This window comes from Nuphar pumila, chromosome 11, assembly GCF_984573655.1.
Source record: "Nuphar pumila chromosome 11, dmNupPumi1.hap1.1, whole genome shotgun sequence".
In the NCBI taxonomy this organism is placed as follows: Eukaryota; Viridiplantae; Streptophyta; class Magnoliopsida; order Nymphaeales; family Nymphaeaceae; genus Nuphar; species Nuphar pumila.
In genome coordinates this window covers 106,652,992-106,677,538 of record NC_143259.1, presented here as the reverse complement: position 1 = coordinate 106,677,538, position 24,547 = coordinate 106,652,992, and the positions used below count along the sequence as shown (strand labels likewise).

At 37.1% G+C, this 24,547-nt stretch overlaps 1 protein-coding gene across 1 annotated transcript in view; it reads right to left on the bottom strand.

Moving 5' to 3' along the window:
• Nucleotides 1-24,547, bottom strand: part of LOC149822711 (lecithin-cholesterol acyltransferase-like 4) — a 142,255-nt gene that overhangs the window by 109,740 nt on the left and 7,968 nt on the right. The window contains exon 3 of the mRNA XM_089980003.1: nucleotides 20,977-21,095. Within this exon, the coding sequence (XP_089836129.1) occupies nucleotides 20,977-21,095 (119 nt within the window). The remainder of the gene's footprint in view (nucleotides 1-20,976; nucleotides 21,096-24,547) is intronic.

Here is a 24,547-nt window from a genome sequence, read left to right as displayed (position 1 = left end):
ATAGAGATACATATACATATATTATATGTATACGTATCTCTATATATAAGTATATATATTTATATATTTTTCCCTTTTTCCCCTTTTTTCTCGTTTACCCAAAAAGGGTATTTTTGTCTTTTTACATTTTGCGCATATTCCATTTGGAATATGCTGTATTTTTTCCTTTTTATTTTTTTGTAATTCTTTTCTTTTATTTTTTGCTTTTTGCCTAAACAAAAAGGTGCATTGGGGGTCTCCCCAACGACTCCTTTGGGGAGCCCCCTCTTGCACCTCTTCCCTCTTGTATAAATAGGGGTGTTCCCCCTTGTTGTAGTATAAGCTTGAGAGTCTCAAGCATTGTTGTTCTTTCTATAAAATACATGCCATAGTGCATGTTTATTATTTTTACGCTTTTGCGTACTTTATTCAAGTGTTGTGAGAGTGCCTTCGTACACATCTTTTCTAAAGTATTTGTGCTCGTATGCGTATTGTCTTGTCATAGACAATTTTACATGGTATCAGAGCAAGGTTGATTATTGAAGATCGTGGGATTCTCTTTTTTTCGAGTATCTTGAAAAACGTGCCTTCCGATCTTTGAAGTTTGAAGTGGTGGATCTTTCTTCTCAAATATTTTAGAAGAATCTTGTGCAAAGTTGGTGTTGGAAATATTGTGTTGGTACGCCTTTCTCCCTCCCTCTTAACTCTCTAATGGGCGAAAAAGAGGCTCATTTTGCTCTTGGGTTCAAATTAAATGGGTCCAACTATCATGTTTGGGCCGGAAATATGGAGGCTCATATAAAAGGGAAGGGCCTATGGGGATATGTACTTGGCACAATTCCGGAACCGGAACCAAAGATTACCGTGGTAAATGGAAGCGAAATCAAGATTCTTGAGGGAGAAGAAAGAACCAAAGCCCTTGAAGAATACTCCAAGAAGCACGATGAATGGGAAATGAAGAATTTCAAGATTCTTTCATGGTTTTTCTCATCCGTGGAAACCAAGATTAATGCCAACATTATTAAGTTCAAAAAGGCATCGAAAGCTTGGCATTATCTTGAAAAAATGTACACATCAAGGGATCTATCTCATAAGTATTATCTTCAAAAGAAGGCTATCTCCCTTACTCAAGGTGAAATGACGATTAGGGAAAACTTTGTCGATCTTTCCTCTATTTGGGATGAGTTTGCAATGCTTGAACCAAAATGGAGTGGAGAGGCAATTGAGCTCCGTCACAAGCAACTTGAAGATCGGTTCTTCAATTTTTTGAATGGGCTAAGGCCCGAATTTGAGCAAATAAGGTCATCTCTTCTTTCCTCTTTTTCTCCCCCTTCTCTTGAAGATGTTCTCACCAAATTAAGTGGTGAAGAGACTCGTATGAATTTATGTAAACAAGGACCAAATGTTCTTGCGGTACCTTGTAATATTGAAGAAAATAGTGAGATCAATGTCGTATCAAGGCCCGAAAACAATGTAAGAACCTATCGTCCCCCTCACTTTAAATTTCAAAATCAAGGTGAAAATGGTGATCAAAGAGGAAAAAGGGACTATAGCAAAACTATTTGTCATTTTTTTAAAGAACCGGGGCATATCAAACCCGTATGTCCCAAATGGAAGAAGCTCCTAGCCATGGCTACCACTAGTATACCGCAAAAGGAGAAGGCATCTTCGAGTGGGACTATCTCTATAAATGAAATAGTGGAAGCTCTTCAACCTCTCCTCAAGGGATCTACCTCCGGTGCGGCCGTATCCACTTCTTCCTCTCCAGGTAAAATCTCTTGGCTTTTGGACTCTAGTGCATCCTTTCATATGTCCCCAAACATTTTCTCACTTTCCGATTACTCGAAAAATGGTTCCCCATCTTATGTCTCCACTGCGGATGGAACCTCTCTTGAAATTAAAGGAATAGGTAATTTTGAAACTCAAGAGTTTTTTATCCCAAAAATCAGATTTATACCTAAGCTAAACTTAAATCTCCTCTCTGTTTCTCAACTCACGGACCATGGCTGCGATATTAAATTCTGTTGTGATAAATGTTTAATACAGGATCGTCAGTCCGGGAAATTGATTGGGGAAGGCTTTAGAAGAGGAGATTTATACTATATGGAATCTCTTCAAGTTCCAAAAGTTTTGTGTAATGTTGCCCGACATAAAGATATAAATGTGTGGCACAAAAGACTTGGTCATCCTAATATCACTAAGTTATCATATTTACATTTTGTAAAAGACCTATGTAAAAGCTCTTTTTCTTGTAACGACTGTATTCTCGGAAAAATGCGAAGTTTACCTTTTGAGTAAAGAACTATGTTCTCTTCTAAAACTTTCAAAATTGTTCATTCAGATGTTTGGGGACCTGCACCTGTTGTTTTAAAAGGAGGTTTTTCTTATTACGTAATATTTGTGGATGATTTTTTCAGATATTCGTGGATATATTTTCTTAAGTTTAAACATGAAGTGTTTTCGTGTTTTAAAAATTTTCATTCAATGATTAAGAATCAATTCAACAGTAACATAAAGATTTTTAGAAGTGACTCTGGGGGAGAATATCTCTTCAATCAATTTAAAGGTATATCTTGAGGATCATGGAATTGTTCACCAAAGGTCTTGTCCTAAAACGCCTCAACAGAATGGGTTGGGCTGAAAGAAAACATAGGCACATTATTGAGACCACTAGGACCCTTCTTATATCTCAAAATATTCCTAAAAACTTTTGGGCTGAAGCAGCTCTTGCTTCTGTCTATTTGATAAATCGCTTACCATCTAGAATATTAGAAAAAATATCTCCCTTTGAGGTATTACATAAGCTTGAACCTGATTATAATAGGTTAAGAGTCTTTGGATGTAAGTGTTTCATACTTACGGATAAGAATGACAAGCTCTCTCCCAAGGCTATTCCTTGTGCCTTTCTTAGTTATTCCGAAACTCAAAAAGGTTTTCGTTGTTATTACCTTCGAGATGATAAGCTATATGTCTCTAGAAATGTAACTTTTTTAGAAAATGAGAGTGGTTTTGAAAAAAATGTTTCTCAACAAGAAAATTTTGATTACTCTTTCTTATTCGACTTATTGTCTAGTAATGATGATATATCTAGTGATGATGATGTATCATTAAACCATGATGAAGAAAATGATGGAGATATTGGTGAACATAACTCACTCAATGAACAAGAAAGTAGAGTTCCAAGTGAGCCAATAACCTACTCTCGTAGAAACCATGACACCTTTAGAAGTGCTATTGATCAATATAGTGAGCTTACTTCTATTCTTGACCATAGAAGATCTGAAAGGAATAGAAGACCTCCAACTCGTTTTGTCTCTTTTGATTCTTTTTCACCCCGATATAGGGCTTGCCTTAGTGCCATTCACTCTTATTTTGAACCAAGAAATTTTGAAGAAGCTAAAAAATGTATAGAATGGCAAAAAGCCATGCAAAGTGAACTTAATGCCCTTAAAAGGGCAGAAACTTGGGATTTCCAAACTCTACCTATAGGAAAGAAAACTATAGGTTGTCGATGGGTCTTTAAAGTTAAAACTAAGAGCGACGGCTCTCTAGAAAGGTATAAAGCTCGTTTAGTTGCAAAAGGGTATGGGCAAGAGTATGGAATTGATTACGAAGAAACCTTTGCCCCTGTAGCCCGAATACTTACAGTTAGGTGTCTTATTACTATTGCATTCATTAAGAATTGAAACATTTTTCAAATGGATGTTAAAAATGCCTTCTTAAATGGTGATCTTAACGAAGAAGTGTATATGGATGCCCCACCAGGCATGATAATTCCTAAAGATAAAGTTCTTCGTCTTCGAAAGGCCCTTTATGGTTTAAAGCAGGCCCCCAAAGCCTGGTATGATAGGTTTACCAGTGTAATGCTGGAAAATGGTTTTTTCTCATGTTATACTGACACTGCTTTGTTTACTAGAAAATCTAATGCAGGGATTGTAATTTTGTTACTCTACGTTGATGATATGCTAATAACAGGTGATGATGTTCAAGGAGTCAAGGGTATTAAGTCCGTCTTGACTTCAAAATTTGAAATGTCAGACTTGGGTTTTCTGACATATTTTCTTGGAATTGAGGTTGCCTATTCGCAACGTGGTTATTTTCTATCTCAGTCTAAATTTGTTTGCGAGATCATTGATAGGTCAGGAATTTCTGATGACAAAGTATGCGAAACGCCTGAAGTTGTGGGAGCAAAAATGAAGATTGACGACGGTGCTCCTCTAATCGATCCTACTCCTTACAGGCAGTTGGTAGGTTCTTTAATGTATCTTAGCATTACCCGACCTGATTTGTCACATGCTATACACATTGCCAGTCATTTTCAGCATGCTCCTACAACCGTTCATATGAGTGTTGTGTTTCGCATCATCAGATATTTGAAGGGAACTGTGAATAAGGAAGTATTTATATCTTCTTCTTCTGAATTGAAATTACTTGCTTATACTGACTCAGATTGGGGAGGTGACCCTAGTAACTGTCACTCCACCACTGGTTTTTGTATTTTCTTAGGTGAATCCTTGATTTCATGGTGATGTAAAAAGCAACAAAAGGTCTCTCTGTCATCCACTGAAGCCGAATACAGAGCCATGGCATCCAACTACCATGGAAATTGTATGGATTCGACGCCTTTTGGAAGATATGGGAGTGCCTATCAGAGAACCAACAAAGTTGTGCTATGACAACAAAAGTGCAATCTATATTGCCAAAAACCACACCTTTCACGAGCGAACAAAGCATATAGAGATGGACTGCCATTATGTCAGGGAAGAATACTTGAAGAAGGTCATTGATTTACCATACGTAACGCCTGAGTATCAACTTCCGGACTTCTTCACAAAAGCTCTTTGTTCGCCTAGATTTCATTTCCTTCTTGACAAACTTGCGGTTATCACACCGTAAGTTTGAGGGGGGGTGTTAAAATGTATACTCAAAAACAGTATTGTAAGTATAAATATATATACTTATATAAATAGAGATACGTATACATATATTATATATATACGTATCTCTATATATAAGTATATATATTTATATATTTTTCCCTTTTTCCCCTTTTTTCTCGTTTACCCAAAAAGGGTATTTTTGTCTTTTTACATTTTGCGCATATTCCATTTGAAATATGTTGTATTTTTTCCATTTTATTTTTTTGTAATTCTTTTATTTTATTTTTTCCTTTTTGCCTAAACAAAAAGGTGCATTGGGGGTCTCCCCAATAGAGTCGTTGGGGAGCCCCCAACGGTCACAATTGTGACCGTTGGGAGCTCCCCAACGACTCCTTTAGGGAGCCCCCTCTTGCACCTCTTCCCTCTTATATAAATAGGGGTGTTCCCCCTTGTTGTAGTATAAGCTTGAGAGTCTCAAGCATTGTTGTTCTTTCTATAAAATACATGCCATAGTGCATGTTTATTATTTTTACGCTTTTGCATACTTTGTTCAAGTGTTGTGAGAGTGCCTCCGTGCACATCTTTTCTAAAGTATTTGTGCTCGTATGCGTATTGTCTTGTCATAGACAATTTTACAAGTAGTGCCTTCCAGTTTTATTCTTCCTCTCTCTTCTACTATCTAAATCCTACCCCAGTCCTTCTATTTCTCACCAATATTTTTCTGTTTAAGGTCTTGTTATTCTCTTATCTCAATATAGATTTTTATACCCTCAATCGGGACAGATCTGATCCCAGATCTGATCATTAGATCAGACCCTGTGTGACTGCAGGTCTGTTCACAGATCTGAGCGTTGTTCAATTACAGATCTGATCCTGGAATCAGATCTTGCGTGACTGCAGATCTGACTCCAGATCTGATCGATTAGATCAGATCGTGAGTGATTACCTTTATTAGTTTTGAATCTGAAGACTCCCGAGGCCTGAATCTGTCCAGGCGTGATTTCTTTTATCAGTTTTGAACATTCTCGTTTGTTTAGATTTGAACCCAAATCTTGCGTGACTGCAGATCTGACTCCAGATCTGATCGTTAGATCAGATCGTGTGTGATTTCGTTTATCAGTCTTGGATCTGAAGATTCCCGATGCCTAAATTTGTCCAGGCGTGATTTCTTTCACCAATTTAAATATTCTCGTTTTGTTAAGATCTGAACCCAAATTCAGATCTGAATTCTTTCTTCTAGTTCTATTCCTTCTACCTTTGTTACAATCCAGCTTGAGTTTTCCTTCCAAACTTCTGCATTCATATTCCATCCGTCAGAATCTATCTTAGATCTGACGTTAATCCTTGAGTATTTGGCAACAGTCAGACAGGTTCGTTTGCCATATTTTCCTTGTTTCAATTTCAGTTTTCATGGATTCTCCTACCCTGCCATCTAGTTTTCTAGGTCAACTTATCTCTGAAAAATTGAATAACAACAACTACTTGACCTGGAAAAGGCAGATACTGCCTTTTATTACGAGTCTCGACCTCTATGAACACCTAGATGGAACGATTTCTGCACCACCAGAATTTATTGTGCAGGAAAGTTATGGATAATAAAGGAGAGGCTTCTAACAGGCTGATTCAAAACCCTGAATTTACTGCTTGGAGAAAACGAGATCAGGTTGTTGTAGCCTACATTACCTCTACTCTTTCACAAGAGGTTCTTGTAGGTATTCCAGATGAGTGTTCAGCGGTGGAGCTGTGGGAACAGCTTGCAAAGACATATTCACAAATTTCAGAAGCAAGAATTATGCATTTGAAGAGGGAGTTTCAGCTCCTAAGAAAAAAGAGCATGACTGTTACAGAGTATATGAACAAGGTAAAGATCATCACAGACCAATTGGCTATGGTGGGTTGTATGATTTCTGATAAGGATAAAGTTCAACAAGTGCTAAACGAGCTTGGGTCAAATTATCACATATTGGTTACATCTCTCTCGTGTCTTCCTTCACTTCCTAACTTTGAGGATCTTTGGGCGAAATTACTATAATATGAAATTTCCATTAAAGGCGAAGATGTAGGCAACAATTCAGGAAACCAAGAAGTATTGTTTGCAGGGACAAATTCAGGGAGAGGACGTGGTTACTTCCGAGGAGGACATGGTCAGATAAGGAATAATCAAGGGGGGCGTAGATTGTTACCCACGCCTAGCACACCAAGCTTTTCTGGAAATCACAATTTTAAAAATGTTCCAACATGTTATTTGTGCAACAAAAAGGGACATATCAAGGCAAATTGTTAGCACAACCCGCAAAACAAAGGTAAAATGAATACGACAGGATCGTCAAGCAGAGGAAGAGTTGGAGGAAATCAATGGGATAAAGACAGTGGCAAGAATCTTTTGATATCAGCTTTGTCAGAATTAAATTTTAAACAGGGTGATCAAGGAACTTGGTGTTAGAAAATGACATATATATGTATATACTTGAATATATATATATATATATATGTATATATATATATGTATATAACTATATATTTAAAGTATATACTTATATTCTTGTAATACTTTTTTATTTATTTATTTTTGTAATTTTATTTCTTTCTTATTTTTTGTCTTTTTGTCAAACAGTCATAATTGACTAGAGCTGTTGGATTGTCAAAACAGCCAACAGCCTTTTTGTCAGGTTCTGTCAAACAGTCAAAATGTTGACTGTTTGAATAGAGTTGTTGGGCTACTCCCAACGGCTCTAATTAGAGCTGTTGGGAGTAGCCCAACAGCTATCCCAACAGCTATTTTAATAGCTCCTCTCATGTAACCTCTCTATAAATAAGGGCATGCTGCCCATTGTAATTCATATACAAAGGTAGAGGGTTTTACCTCTCACATATTCAGATTCAAGTGCATTTATGCACTATTCTTATGTTTGTGCTGTGGAGCATTTTGTATGCTATTTTGGTTTACCATATTGGGTGAATGTATGTTTTGTCAAGTTGTTTGTAGACTTGATTGTGTGAAAGACTCTTTACATGGTATCAGAGCCGGTGTATGATCAACCGTGCATTGGTGAGCTGCCTCGTAAAGCGTGCCTTCTTTCTTTCGTGATTGGTGGTTCTTTTTTTTCTTTGGATTCATCATGGGTGAATTTTTTCCGCACAATACAAGCAACTCCAACTTCATTCCGCCATTTAAACTTGAAGGAAGCAACTATAACATTTGGGCGGGACACTTGGAGACATTCATCAAGGGTCAAGGTTTGTGGGGATTTGTAAGAGGTACTATTCTTGAACCCACTCCCAAAATTACATTAGGTGAAAATGACGTTGAGACTAGTCTTGAAGAAAAAAACAAAGCCATGGAAGAATACTACAAAAAATTAGATGAATGGGAAATGAAAAATGCCAAAATTCTTTCATGGATGCTTAGTGGAGTTGAGACAAAAATTGCCTCAAACCTTTTGTGTTACAAAAAGGCAAATGAAGCATGGGAATATCTTAGAGGTATGTTTACCGAAAAAGATATGGCTCACAAGTATTATCTCCAAGAAAAAGTTAGAAACATTAAACAAGGAGATAAGAATATAAGAGATTATTTTATGGAGTTATCTTCCATTTGGACCCAACTTGCCCAATTTGAACCCAAATGGGAAGGAAAGTGTATAGAAATGCGGAGAGTTCAAGTTGAAGAAGAGAGACTTTTCGCTTTTCTCTATGGTTTGAGACCCGAGTTTGAACAAACAAGGGCCTCCTTGCTATCATCTTCATCACTTCCTCTTATTCATGAGATTCTCACTAAACTTAGTGGAGAAGAGACTAGGCTAAACATGAGTAAAAATGTTAGTGTGCTTGCTACTTCTAGCAATGGTCAAGAAGAGTATTGCGCACTTGCCGCATCAAAACCAGGACACTATATCAAGCCATATAAACCTCCTCATTTTAATAAGAATCGAAGAGAATCAAAAATCATTTGCCATAATTGCAATGAGCCCGGTCATATTAGGCCTCAATGTCCTAGATACAAATATAGGCCTCAAGAAAAGCGTGTTGCGGCTGCACCATCAAAACAAGATGAAGATACTTTGAATCTCAAAGACCTCACCAAATCATTATCTCAACTGATGGAGGCATTACAACCACTGCTTAAAGGATCTACCTCAGGAGCGGCCATTGCAACCTCTTCTACTCCTGGTATGTGCTCTTGGCTTCTTGATTCAGGAGCTTCTTTTCATATGACCCCACATAGATCTATACTATCCGAATGTCAACCTAATTCAAATGCATCATTTGTTTCCACTGCCGATGGTACTGCCTTGGAAATAGAGGGTGTTGGAATTTTTAAAAATGATTTGTCAAAACATAACAACTTTTATATTCCGAAAATAAGACTTATACCAAAACTTCATCTTAATCTACTTTCTGTTTCTCAAATCTCGGATCATGGATGTGATGTCATTTTCTCATCAAGTAAATGTTGGGGCACCCAGGATCGCCAGTCCGGGAAATTGATTGGAGAAGGTTCTAGGCAAGGAGATCTCTATTATATGGATTTCCTTTGTATTCCAAAGGAATCATTTTGCAACACTGCCCAAACAAAAGACATACGGACTTGGCATCATAGACTTGGGCATCCAAATATAAGAAAATTAAATTTTGTACCTATTACCAAGAATCTTTGTAAAGATAAATTTGAATGCAAAGAATGTTTACTTGGTAAAATGAAAGTCTTGCCTTATGGTCAAAGAACTTTTTACTCCTCAATGCCTTTTGAATTAGTTCATTCGGATGTATGGGGTCCTGCTCCTGTAGCCTCTAAAGGCGGATTATCCTACTATGTTGTGTTTATTAATGACTTCACTAGATATTGTTGGATTTACTTTCTTAAGTATAAATCAGATGTATTTGCAACCTTCAAAACATTCCATAACATGATTAAAAATCAATTTGAAAGTAAACTCAAAATTCTCAGAACTGACTCTGAAGGAGAATACTAGTCAAATGAGTTTAAACAATTTTTAGAAAATGAAGGAATTTTACATCAAAGATCATGTCCTAGAACCCCACAACAAAATGGAGTTTCAGAAAGGAAACACAGACATATTATGGAAACTACAAGAACTCTTCTTATTGCTAAAAATGTTCCAAAAAATCTTTGGGCTGAAGCTGCATTAACCTCAGTATATCTTATAAATAGGATGCCTTCCAAAACTTTATCTAATGAAATTCCTTTTGAAAAATTATTCAAATATCAACCTGACTATCAAAGACTGAGAATCTTTGGTTGCAAATGCTATGTTTTGAATGATAAAGGAGATAAACTATCTTCTAAAGCTATTTCCTGTGCGTTCATTGGTTATTCAAAAACACAAAAAGGATTTAAATGTTATGATACCAAAAATGATAAACTTCTCATTTCAAGGAATGTTAATTTTGTTGAAAATGAAAGTGGATTTGAAGAAAACATGTCGGAAGACATAAACTCTGATTATTCTTTCTTGTTCAAACTATTGTCTAATGATGAAAATATTTATGTAGAACCTCTTATTGAAAATAGAACAATAGTTGAACCAATAGTATACACTAGAAGAAATCGAAATGCATTCAATGAAGGTGTAAATCAAAGTAATCATGAAGCATCAGAAATTCCTTCAGAACAAACCACTATTCGTAGATCAGAACGAACCTCAAGAATCCCAAATAAATTTGTGTCTTATGATTCATTCTCTCCTAAACATAGAGCATGTCTTATAGCTATCCACTCATATTTTGAACCCTCATGTTACAATGAAGCAAAAAATTTACCTGAATGGATAAAAGCTATGCACATAGAATTAGAAGCTCTTAAAGATGCTAATACTTGGGAAATTCTGGATTTACCTATAGGAAAAAAGACAATAGGTTGTAGATGGGTTTTTAAAGTAAAAACCAAAAGTGATGGATCCTTGGAAAGGCATAAAGCCAGATTAGTTGCCAAAGGATATTCTCAAGAATACGGAGTAGATTACGAAGAAACTTTTGCTCCTGTTGCCAGGATGACCACTGTTCGAATGCTTGTAGCTATTTCAACTATTAAAAATTGGAATATATTTCAAATGGATGTTAAAAATGCATTTTTAAATGGGAATCTCAATGAGGAAGTATATATGGATATTCCACCTGGATTAATAATTCCTTCAGGTAAAGTGCTTAAATTAAAAAAGGCATTATATGGCCTCAAACAAGCACCTAAAGCTTGGTTTGATACTTTTAACAATGTTATTACAAGGTATGGTTTTAAACCATGCTATACTGATACAGCTTTGTTTATCAAGAACTCTTCTGCTGGTATTATAATTTTACTTTTATATGTTGATGATATGTTAATTACAGGTAGTGACAAGGAGGGAATCAAGAAAGTAAAACAATTTTTGAAAAAATCTTTTGAAATGACAGATCTTGGGTTTCTAACATACTTTCTTGGTATAGAAGTTTCATACTCTAACCGAGGATACATATTGTCACAAACAAAGTTTGCTTCAGATATTATTGACAGGTCAGGACTTTCAGATGATAAAGTTGTTGATACTCCAGAGATTGTTGGAATGAAAATGCGAGCCGATGATGGAGTTCCTTTGGACAATCCAACTCCCTTCAGACAGCTAGTGGGATCTCTTATGTATTTAAGTATTACAAGACCAGACATAGCCCATGCTGTACATATAGCCAGTCAATTTCAACATGCTCCAACATCAGCTCATATGAGTGCAGTCATGAGAATTATTAAATACATCAGAGGCACTATAAATAAGGGAGTCTTTTTGTCCTCTTCTTCCTCCTTAGATCTTATTGCATATTCTGATGCTGATTGGGGAGGAGATCCAAATAACAGGCGCTCAACAACTGGTTTTTGTATATTTCTAGGTGAATCTTTGATTTCATGGAGGTGCAAGAAACAACAAAAGGTGTCATTATCATCTACAGAAGCTGAATATAGAGCAATGGCAACTACTACTATGGAAGTCGTGTGGCTCAAACAACTGATTTCAGATATGGGGATTCACCTTCAGAATCCTACAAGATTGTGCTGTGACAATAAGAGTTCGATATACATTGCTCGAAATCATACATTTCATGAAAGAACTAAGCATATAGAGATGGATTGCCATTTTGTTCGTGAAGAATATTTGAAGAAGACTATTGATCTTCCCTATGTGACATCAGAATATCAACTTGCTGACTTCTTCACCAAGGCACTATGCTCACCAAGATTCAACTTTTTACTTGACAAACTTTCGGTGATTTCACCATAAGTTTGAGGGAGACTGTTAGAAAATGACATATATACGTATATACTTGAATATATATATATATATATATATATATATTTATATATATATTTATATATATATATACATACTTTTCGTAATACAAGAGTATGTATATGTATATATATATATATGTATATAACTATATATTTAAAGTATATACTTATATTCTTGTAATACTTTTTTATTTATTTATTTTTGTAATTTTATTTCTTTCTTATTTTTTGTCTTTTTGTCAAACAGTCATAATTGACTAGAGCTGTTGGACTGTCAAAACAGCCAACAGCCTTTTTGTCAGGTTCTGTCAAACAGTCAAAATGTTGACTGTTTGAATAGAGCTGTTGGGCTACTCCCAAGTAGCCCAACAGCTATCCCAACAGCTATTTTAATAGCTCCTCTCATGTAACCTCTCTATAAATAAGGGCATGCTGCCCATTGTAATTCATATACAAAGGTAGAGGGTTTTACCTCTCACATATTCAGATTCAAGTGCATTTATGCACTATTCTTATGTTTGTGCTGTGGAGCATTTTGTATGCTATTTTGGTTTACTATATTGGGTGAATGTATGTTTTGTCAAGTTGTTTGTAGACTTGATTGTGTGAAAGACTCTTTACACTTGGTACATTGATTCTGGAGTTGCAGCACATGTGACAGGCGATATTGGTAAGATTTCGAAACCCACCCCTTATCATGGAAATGGAAGTATTAAAATTGGAGATGGAGCTCTCCATCCAATAACTTACACTGGAAATGTGAATATTCCTCTTTCCGATGGTTCCCTAAAATTGTCCAATGTTTTTCATTCTCCTAATATTGTCAAAAACATCATTTCTATTCCTAAACTAGTTGATGACATTCATTCTTGCATCGAATTTACTCCTTCTGTTTGTGTCAAGGATTCACTCACGAAGAAGACGCTCATTGAGGGAGAACGAAAGGGAAACATGTATATCCTAAAAGAAGCTCCTTCTTCTGTTCGTAGAGCTAGACCAAAATCGTCCATTGGTCAACCATTCAAGTTGGATTCATCTAAAGATTGTTTAAGTCTGTCCTCGTATAATAAGTCAAATATTTAGCATCGTCGTTTGGGTCATTGTAATAATTCCTCTCTTGAGAAATTAGTGTCGAGTGGTCTTATTTCAAAGTCAAGTCAGTGTAATAAGGTTGATGGTTTCCTTTGTTCTAGTTATCAGTCGTGTAAGAGTCGCGTGCTTCCTTTTAATTCAATAAATGAAACAACTTATTTTCCTTTTGAACTTGTCAATTCTGATGTTTGGGGACCTGCTCCACAATCCTCTTTGTCTGGTAGTCGTTACTATGTCACATTCATTGATAGTTATACCATATACACTTGGATTTATTTTATGAAAGACAAATCTGAGGTATTCAAATTCTTCTGTCTATTCCATGCTCTTGTTGTCAATCAATTCTCGACAAATATTCAACATTTTCAGTGTGATGGAGGGAGAAAGTATCTATCAAAGGAATTTACTAAATTTCTTCAAAATAATGGGATAAGGCGTAGAATATCTTGCCCACATACGCCACAACAAAATGGGGTCGCGGAAAGAAAACATCGTCATATCGTCGAAAGTGCCCTAAGCATGTTGCATGACACTCAAATTCCTTTAAGTCTTTGGACAGAAGCATTTCACACTGCGGTTTATGTAATAAATCGGTTACCAATGAGGTTGTTAAATAATTTAACTACTCATTTTGTATTGTTTGGTACCCAGCCTCAATACAGTCAACTGTGAGTGTTTGGATGTGTATGCTGTGTTCATATTGATAGTTCCCAACGTAACAAATTTCAGGATAAAGCTTGTAGATGCAAGTTTGTTGGGTATGCTGATGAATATAAAGGATATCGATGCTATGATCCAGACACTCAACGCATTAAAGTCTCACGAAATGTTGTCTTTGTTGAGAACAATGTTCAAGACTCAAACAAGGAAGAAAAGGCCACTAAAGAAGAAGAAGGCTATTAGCCGTGGCTTGCAAATGAGTTATTTGATCAGCTGGAGATGGATAACTCTGCTCCATGTCATACAGTGATAAATGAGTGTGAACCCATGGAAACCAATGCAGGATCTAGAGGGAACATGTTGACAGCTGCTCATGAATCTGTTATGTCTCCCACTGCAGATGACAGAAGGTTTAAAGGGGCAGTATATGCCAGGAGAAGAGATACACCCCACACAACTGAGCAGGTCAGACGCTCAGAGAGGATTAGACACCCAATTGAAAGATGGGCAAGTTACGAGAACTTTTCCACAAAAATGCAGTTATATGTTGCGCAGGTTGAAAAACAGGAAGAACCCATTGATTTTTCTCAAGTCTCCTTGTCATCAAAATGGGCAGATGCTATGAATGAAGAAATGGGAGCCTTGCATGAATGTAGGACCTGGGAAATAGTTCCTAGGCCGCCGGATAAGAATGTTGTAGGGTCTAAATGGGTATATAAGATCAAGTACAAACCTGACGGATCCATTGAAAGATATAAGGCAAGACCTATGTCACATGGGTGCGGGTGCGAGGATTCGGCACTTCCAAAAAACCCGGGTGCGGGGGTGCGGTAGGGGAAAAATGTAATATATATATAAGGGGGTCCGGTTGTTCGTTAAATGGGTTCAAATTTGCATTTGGATTTGGTTGTGAAAAGCTCATAGCAGGTCCACTTTTTTACATGTAAATGGATTTGAATATCTATCAAATTAAAATGTATCGGATTCAGTAGCAAAAAATAATAACCATATCCGTCAAATTTGAATATAATGGGATGTCCAAACGCAACTAAACGGAATTGAATTTGGTGTAATGTGGATAAAATCTGATTTATTGGCATCCCCACACTAATAGGATGTGGCCTCTTTCCACCCAAGGGTTGGATCCAGATACAAAACCGTGACCTTGTTACATACACTTTTACATGTATTCAGGTTTTGAGTTGGAATTCAGATTTGGATTAACAGTATGGTATCTAGCCTGTATTTTGTTGGGATCTGGAATGCTTTACTGAATCCAACTAAAAGTTAATCGTGGTTGGATATTTAAATCAACCTGATCCATTGACATCTTGCCTACGGGTTATCAATTATGGGTAAAGGTCTCACGCTGTTAATTGTATCCCATTTCTCCTGATACATGCAAATCCAATTCGGGTAGCACCTTTCAAATAAATTGCATCTAGAAGAAGGATACCGAACCCGGATCGAAACAAACCCGATTCAGTTGCATGTTTACAACGGGTAGGGGTAGTTTAAACCATTTTCTCCTCAGGGTTTTAACCGTCCTCTTGTGGACCTTTGACCGGCAAGGAGCTCCTCGTGAGGGCCCCACCCGTCCTTCTAGGGTGACGGCATGTCGCTTCTCCCAATCGACGTCCGCCACGTTACCGCCTCAGGTATTGTCCGCCCCCAGTGGTCGTACGATCGGGGTGACCCGCTTGCGATCGGACGGTTGGCATGACGTGGAAGGCGGATCTGACGAAGAGATGCACGGGATTCTAGAGGCTTCGACGGGGGGAGGGAACCTGATCAGTTAACCGCGGTTAAATGTGGAGCCCCCCTCACCCCTTACTTTCCGTCGAGTTAATATTCCGAGGAGAGAGAGAGAGAACGAAGGCGAGGGTTTCCTCTTCTTCTCCTCTCCTCCTTCCGCCCTTTCGGGATCGTTGCAGACGGAAGAGATTCTCCTTCTCTCTCTTGGTACTTCTTCCCTCCTTTTGAGAAAGAGAGATCTTGACCGTAGGTCACTCTGAAACGCTGGCAAGATCGATGGCTGAAGAGATGACGAGTTAGCTAACAGCGATTTGTGTATCGTTCCTATCCTTCTATTCTTGCGGGTTTCTTCCAGGAGTTCTAAGATTGGTCTCTCTTCTTGTTTGTTTTCGTTGTTTTGGTTTGAGGTTTTGTAGATCTGAGTGTTTTTTTTGCAAATTTATGGATGGAATTGCTATGTTTTGCATTTTTATGGTTTCGCGATGTCCGGTGCTTTTAGTTTTAGGAAGTTCACTCTTACGAAATTTTTTTTAAATTCCACAGCCCATTTCATAGGGCGAATTTTTTTTTTAAATCCAAAAAAGTTGACCGAAATGACCCTGGGTGCGGTCAACGCACCCAGGGTCGGGTTGACCGCACCCGCGTTGAGTCGCGTCGACCCGGGTGCGGCACCCTGCTAGCCGAATCCCTGTGACAAAGGGCAAGACTTGTCGCTAAAGGCTTCACACAAGCATATGGAGAAGACTATGACGAGACCTTTAGTCCAGTTGTAAAAATGGGAACCATACGACTTGTGTTATCCTTAGCGATTCAGCAAGGATGGCCTCTAAGTCAACTTGATGTTAAAAATGCATTCTTACATGGTGATCTAAAAGAAGAAGTCTACATGGAGTAACCTCTTGGTTATGCAGAAAACAATCCTGAGACACATGTTTGTAGGTTGCGACGAGCCATCTATGGACTGAAGCAAGCATCACGTTCATGGTTTAACAATTTCTCTATTGAAGTACAGCGATATGGATTCATTCGATCTCAACTTGATCATTCATTGTTTATCCTTCGAGAACACCAGGTCAGCATCTTGCTCCTCATATATGTAGATGACATTATTATTACAGAAAATTCTTGTAAGCATATAGAGACCACAAAGGTCCTATTGAGTCAGAAGTTTAAAATGAAGGATTTGGGTGTTCTACGATATTTCTTGGGGGTTGAAGTGGATCGACAAAATACTAGTCTCTTGTTGACCCAACACAAGTATGCTCTGGATCTTTTGGAGAAATCAAGAATGAAGAATTGCAAGCCATTGAATACTCCTAGCATGTTAAACCATAAACTCAGTGCTCAGGATGGGGAGGCATATAAAGACCCAAAGTATTATCGTCGATTAGTTGGGATGCTTCAATATCTTACTTTTACAAGGCCGGATATTGTGTATGCAGTGAATCAAGTCTCTCAGTTCATGCATGATCCATATACAAAACACATGAATGTTGTTAAAAGAATTCTTAGGTACTTGAAGGGTACTCTTGGAGATGGACTTGTTTATCATCAATCAAAGACAAAAGAACATAGACAGCTTGAAGTGTATGCAGATGCAGACTAAGCAGGAGATCCAGATGATAGAAAATCAGTTTTCGGGTATTGTGTTTATGTTGATGGAAACTTAACAGCATGGAGTAGTCGGAAGCAACGTGCTGTTGCGCGTTCTAGTACAGAAGTTGAGTACCGATCTATGGCATCCGCTACTGTTGAAGTTATATGGTTAAGACATTTATTAACCGAAATAGGCGAGAGGGTGAACACTGCAAATCTGTTTTGCGATAATCAAAGTGCCATACAAATTGCCTTCAATCCTATCCATCATGGTCGAACAAAACACATAGAGATCGATCAACATTTTGTTCGACAGAAAGTTGAGGACAAAGAAATTAACCCAACTTATGTACCAACAGGAGATCAGGTTGCTGACCTTCTTACCAAAGGACTTACGAGTGCGCGGTTTTGGTATCTCAAAGGCAAGTTGTCCATGGTACTGGACCATGCACAACTTGAGGGAGGGTATTAAGACTGTATCATAAAACTGAAGTTGGGTCTCTAATATGGATCGGGTTTTCTGTTTCTAATGTAATATGTAATTTTAATGTATTCGGGTATGGATCCAAATCATAATTGATCCAACCCACTTTCTGTTTTTTGTATATAAATACATACATGGAATAGGGCATGACTCCTAAGAGAAAGGAGTCTCCCTTTGCTGCCGCAGACCTTCTTTTCATCCTACCTCCTCCCTTCTTGCACTTCACGTGTACGGTGGTCCATTCTAACAGGGAATACTCCTCCAGGGATTTTATCAACTACCTCCAAGATAATGGGATAAATCGTAGAGTATCTTGCCCGCATACACCCCAACAGAATGGAGTTGCAGAACGGAAACACCGTCACATTGTGGAAAGCGCTATGAGCATGATGCACGGAAGTCATACTCTTATAGGACTCTGAACAGAGGCCTTTCACTCTGTTGTTCACATTATTAATCGTCTGCCCATGAAGCTTTTACAAAAAAATCACCTTATTTCATCCTATTTGGGAAACATCCTGATTATGATGAACTAAAAATTTTTGGTTGCATGTGTTATGTTCATATTGACTCTTCTCTGCGAAATAAGTTTCAAGTTAAGGCATCCAAGTGTAGATTTGTCGAATATGCAGATCACCACAAAGGGTACAGGTGTTATGATCTTGACAACAGACGAATTAAGATATCTAGGAATGTAGTTTTTGATGAAAATGATTTTGGAGATAGAGAATATGTTTCTGCCCAAACCAATATGAATGCGCTATTTTATGATCCATGGCTCAGTGCAGAGCTCTTTCCTGCAACCAACAATGAGTGTTCTTCCTCCTGTGCTCAAGGAACATCCTGTCAAGATGGATACAGTGGCATACAGGAACTTGAAATAGAACATCCTCCAAAGATTAACAAGTTTGTTGGGCAAGTTTATAGGAGAAGAGAAAGGGACTCTTGACTCCGGATGATATTGAACAAGAAGAGCCTATGTTTCATCCATCTAACGACATTACTTCTCCAATTTCTAATACAGTAGCAATTCCGATCGGACGATCTGAAAGAGCTCGGCATCCTATTGAAAGGTGGGTCAGTTATGAGAATTTCACCATGGATTTTCAGTTATTTTTGTCACAGATTAAGAAAGAGACCGAGCCTAGACATTTTCATCAAGCCATTAATTCCAAAAAATGGATTCAAGCTATGAATGAAGAGATGGAAGCTTTGTACCAGTGTCAAACATGGACAGTTGTCCCTCGACCTCCAGATAAAAATGTTGTTGGCTCACAATGGGTCTACAAGATCAAATACAAACCGGATGGGAGTGTTGAATGATACAAAGCTCGTCTCGTAGCAAAGGGATTCACTCAAGAGTTTGGACAGGACTATGATGCAACTTTTAGTCCAGTTGTGAAAATGGGCACAATTCGCATTGTTCTTTCATTGGCTATAGATTATGGTTGGAGAATAAGTCAGCTAGATGTGAAGAATACCCTTCTTCATGGGGATTTGAAGGAAGAAGTATACATGGAACAACCGTCAGGATATACAGAAGGAGATTCAAAGGAGTATGTATGCAGATTAAATCGAGCACTCTATGGACTGAAACAAGCATCTCGATCTTGGTTTGAGAGTTTCTCCCTAGAAATTCAAAGACATGGTTTTTATCGATCACAATTGGATTACTCCCTCTTTATTCTTCGAGGTAAGGAGTTTACTACCTTCTTGTTGATATATGTTGATGATATAATTATTACAAGAAGTAGTGAGAATCATGTTCAAGAAACTAAAGATCTTCTGAGTCAAAGGTTCTGGGAAAATATCAGCAAGGAAAAATATCATGATATTTTGAAATTCAGGAAAATGTCAGATATATAAAACATATAAAATATATAAATATAAAAAATTAAATAAAATACAAAAATATAACAAAACCTTATGAATAAGTATTGTTATCGCACTAATAACGTGATAAAAATGTGATATATTGAAAATATGCAATATTTCAGAAATATCATGCTTTTCAGCAAAATTGTGTCCTCCAAAAATATAACATCAAAATCACGATACTTTCATAACATCAGTGATATTTGTGACTGCTGTTGGAAGGCAACTGGAGGATATTTAAAAGGAAAAGAGAGGCTGCATTAGTCATGTAGTGGGTGAGCTTACAATGGCCCAGAACTGACATCTCATGGATTGACATAAGCAGAACTATAGCTTAGTCTTAGGTAGCCTAGTTTTCAGTTTTTTTATGTCTTCTCTAGTGACTGCTCACTGACCTGCTTGTTCTTATACGTTTTAATGAATGCTCATCTTTCATAAAAGAAAAAGTCAATTGATATAAATGTGATCATCGTCCAATAAAAAACATAGAAACTGAAAAAATTTAATTTAATTGTGAGGAAATAGGTACTGAATACAACTAGCATTTCTAATGGACGAAGAATCTTTTTTGTTAGATAGCACTATTTATCTTATATTGTTTTTGAAGCAAAGATATTTGTGTAAACATTGATACAACATTCAAAGTTGTCAAAGTATAACTATTAAACAATGCCCCTGTAGTTCACTTATTTTTTTCCTTGGGTTAAGATGAGAGTCATAATCCATCATCCATTACAGCACAACTAGAAGTATATCACGTATGTATCATAAAATCCTAGTTTGACATTAAGACCCAAATAGACAAATTCAACAATTAAATTCTACACCATAACAAGATCCCTTATACTAACAGCTATACCATACTGTGTGCCGAACATAACAAACAACAAAAGCAAACTGAAAAAGAATATCAAATGCAATAGCTTACAGCAATCATCTCATAAGTCTTTCACAATAACACCATACAGATCAAATAATATTTCTCACAAAGAACCAGCTGTAGGTAGAACTTCTACATTTTTTAAGGTGATCTAAATTTGAACATAGCTATAAATAAAGTAATGGATTATAGATTAGAGAAGCTTCAAAATATGCAAAAGATGATGTCCAAGTTTCAACACATCAAATTTTCAAGTTGCGAATTACCTAAAATTCGCAGTATGTATAAGAATGAACATTTCCAGAAAACAGGTGAGCAGTTATCAACCCTTTCCAGATATCATAGAAACTCGTTAAAACTATACTGGAAAGCATGCAAATGACTTGCAAAACATTGTGCATTTTTTCCAAATTCTATGTAAATCCAACACATCATGTTTCTCTTCATCTGTGAGTTGATTGATAACACGCTTGCACTAAAATTAGAGACAATAGACCTGTTACTTTGACGAAAGTCATAACCAAATCCAAAGAGTGTCTTGCCCTCCTCAAAACCCCATTTAATCATTTCCTCTATCATGTCATGGAAATAGCATACTGCATCCCGTCCAATGATCTGCACAAACAAGAAATGGCAATTGTTTGCATAACAGGACAAAAGGTATGCTCTGAAATCTTGAAAGTGAAGAGTAAAAAATAAATGTTTAGTATATCAAATATTTATGAATAATAATAAGTCATGCATACATGCAGTAAGAGTAGCAAAACTGAACTATATGTGAAGGTCTAACATGAAGAAAATTTCACCTGTAATGTAGGCAATTCTTCAAAAAGGCAATCATCATTACGTGAGTGACAAACATATGCAGCAATAATTCATCATTTTCTTTCTGGGATGAACGTCAAAATAGCTGATCATCAATAGGTTATGCAAGGATTGACTTTTCTTTTTTATGACTTCCTTTAGAAGCTTATAAAACTTTCATTTGGTTTTATCACTTCCATCCACAATTATTTGGGCTTCCAAATTGCATCCTCAAAGTATCTTATACACAATTGCCGAAACTCCAAGCACAAATATGCAACCTTTGATTCTCCCACCTGTTAAGGAGTGGATATGCATATACAAGGATCCAGAGTGGCAAGAGAGGGCAGTGGACCAGCCAATTAAAAATATCCAATGTCCATGACTAAATTGATCAGACTAAACCAGATCCAGTTGGAACCAGTACAGGCAGTTCAAATTTAATCTAGCTTGGTCTTGGTTGGATCTGACCCATTGACAACCATTCTTAGGAATTAAAAGTCGAGTACTCCAACTATGATGTCAATGTCCAACACTTAGACACTTGGAGACTGACACTGACACTCCTAGACACTTCATAAACATTTCATTTTTTAACATAGAAATGTTCAAGAAAAAATCAACACTCGGTGTCATGTGTCCGACACCTTTCATTGTCTTACACACAAAGTGTTAAATGTTGGACACTTTGTGTCACTGTCAGCCTTGTTTAAACACTATTTTCTCTTTATATATTTTATTGGATCCCAAATGAGTCACACCCCATTACTATGCAAAAAGGTCTCTCTCTCTCTCTCTCTCTCTCTCTCTCTCTCTCTCTCTCTCTCTCTCTCTCTCTCTCTCTCTCTCTCTCTCTTCGAGTTCACACATCTATTTCCCAAAACCCACCATGTCCGATGCTTCGCACCCATGGCTGACACTCCAAGTAACATAGGATCCAATCCCTCTTCACACACACACACACACACACACATTTGGTATTAACAGAATTCGGTTGAACTTCACTGTCATTAGTCAAATGAACACAATGATTATAACCCCGTATACATGAAAACTGTATCACCCTAGATTTCTTTTATACTATCTATTTATCAGATTAAAGCATTCATTATGGGAATTCATGCTCTTCTTTTATGCTACCAATGTATCCTATGTGATAAAATAAACCACCATAAAATCCCCCCTACACCACAAAAGAAAATTATTGCAACTAGCTGTTTATATTCCAAATACCAAATTAACTCAACTAGTTGTTTATATTCCAAACATCAAATCAACTGACATTATTTTCTTCTTATCTGATTCCTTTTCACAATGACAATTCCAAGTCATCATTGGCAACATCTTCCTTACGAATCACACAATAACTCATTATTTCCAATATGTCAAGTTTTACCAAATTTAGAAACAAAATTTTGCAAATCCTGGACTTAAAAGATCTTCCATCATGCAATGACTAAGTTTTGAGAAGAAAGAAACACTCATATCCAATACTAGAATTATTTTATTTATGAAACATTATGGCATGTTTGCAATGCTTTTGATTTTGTGACTTTCACAGTTTTCTTGTGATTCTGAATCACATGTTAGAACTTTCACAGGGGCATTGCAAACATGCTAAAATGTGACCCGTGATTGTGTTTCCATCCGTGATGGTTGAAGCCTCAAAACTTGTGAAAGTTTTACACAAGTTTAACCCTGTGAATAACTTTCATAAGCATTAGATGCTTAGCTGTGAATGTGATAAAGCAGTGATAGGACATGACATGACACATTCTAGATTTTCACACAAGTCAACTTTACAACCTAAAAGCAAACATGAGAAAGTTAATGCCAGAGAATGTGAATCACATAAATCACTTTTCTCAGGGACAAAACTTTCACAGCTGAATAACCTGTGATCAAAACAAACATGCCCTACATGTCATACCAAATGCACTTTCTCAAAGTAACTCAAACATATATTACTAAATTTGCCCCTTGAAGCCCTAGGTGCAGGGCACCTAGTCGACCCAGACTAGATTGACTGACTAGGTCAACTAGTCAGCTCCTAGCCAACCATTGCATAGGCAGCAAGGCCAAAGATGTCATTCTTTTTTTCAACAATAAATAAAAAAGAGAATGGGTGGGAAATCCTTAAACCTCTCTCTCTCTCTCTCTCTCTCTCTCTCTCTCTCTCTCTCTCTTCTTCTTCTTGAAGGTCGATTGTGTTGGGCTGATTTTGAAAGACCTTTTTGCTTGACATGGCGCTTGTTTTTCAGTAATAATTGTGTTTCTTAGGTCGTTGGTGGTCCTTTTTAGAATATGAGAATGCTTCTAACCAGGGTTATCGGAAGCACCATAGGACCTGGAGAAGCGCGCTTCCCCGAAGCGCATTTCGAAAGCACAAAATGTGCTAGGAAGCCCCAAAAAACTTTGGGAAGGGCGCTTCCCCTTCTTTTTTCCATTTTTTGTTTTTTCCTTCTTGCTTTTCTTTCTTTTTTTCTTCCCCCTCGCTTCCTAGGTCGCTTCCGGTTTGCTTCTCTTTTCGCTTTCCGAGACGATTCCTGTTTCGCTTCTAAGTCATCCAGCGCTTCCTGCTTCCTAAAATTTTAGAAGTGTCTCACTTCCGCTTCCCGAATCACTTCCCGCTCCCGTTTCCCCGACTGGCAACTCTGCTTCTAACTGTGACTTTGGTGTGAATTAGTTCTTTTTCATTTGTTTTCTTAATCCAGAGACAAATTTCAGTTGACTTGATTCCAAAAATGTTTTTTGTTTTGATTTTTATATTTCATGAAGACTGAGTTTTTGGATGTCATGTGTGAACCATTCAATAAAGGAATGCTAGTTGCTGTGGTTTTATTCATGTGGTTTGTTATTCTTTTATTGGCCTGAAGTTGGCCTGTAGTGAGGATTTATATACAGAAAATATAATTTTCTTCATTTAGTTATTGATCTTTTGGTGCAAGTGACTTTATTTAGCAGTCAGCTCTAGGTCATTTGTCTACCTTCATTAGTATCTCAAGTTAATTGTTGTGATGAATATTTGCTGTGTAAAATATTGTTGTGGTGAACAGTTTCTCTGCTGAAAATTTGTTGTGCTACATATTCCTGTCTGAGTATTTGTTGTGATGGATATTTGTTGCATTGAATAGTTTTTTGTTAAATATTGATATATTGAATATTGTTCTGCCCTTTCTTACTAAAATCACACCTACATTGTGCCCGAACACTTGTTGTGTTGTATGTATGTTTATGCATGTGTCACTTTATATGCATGTGTA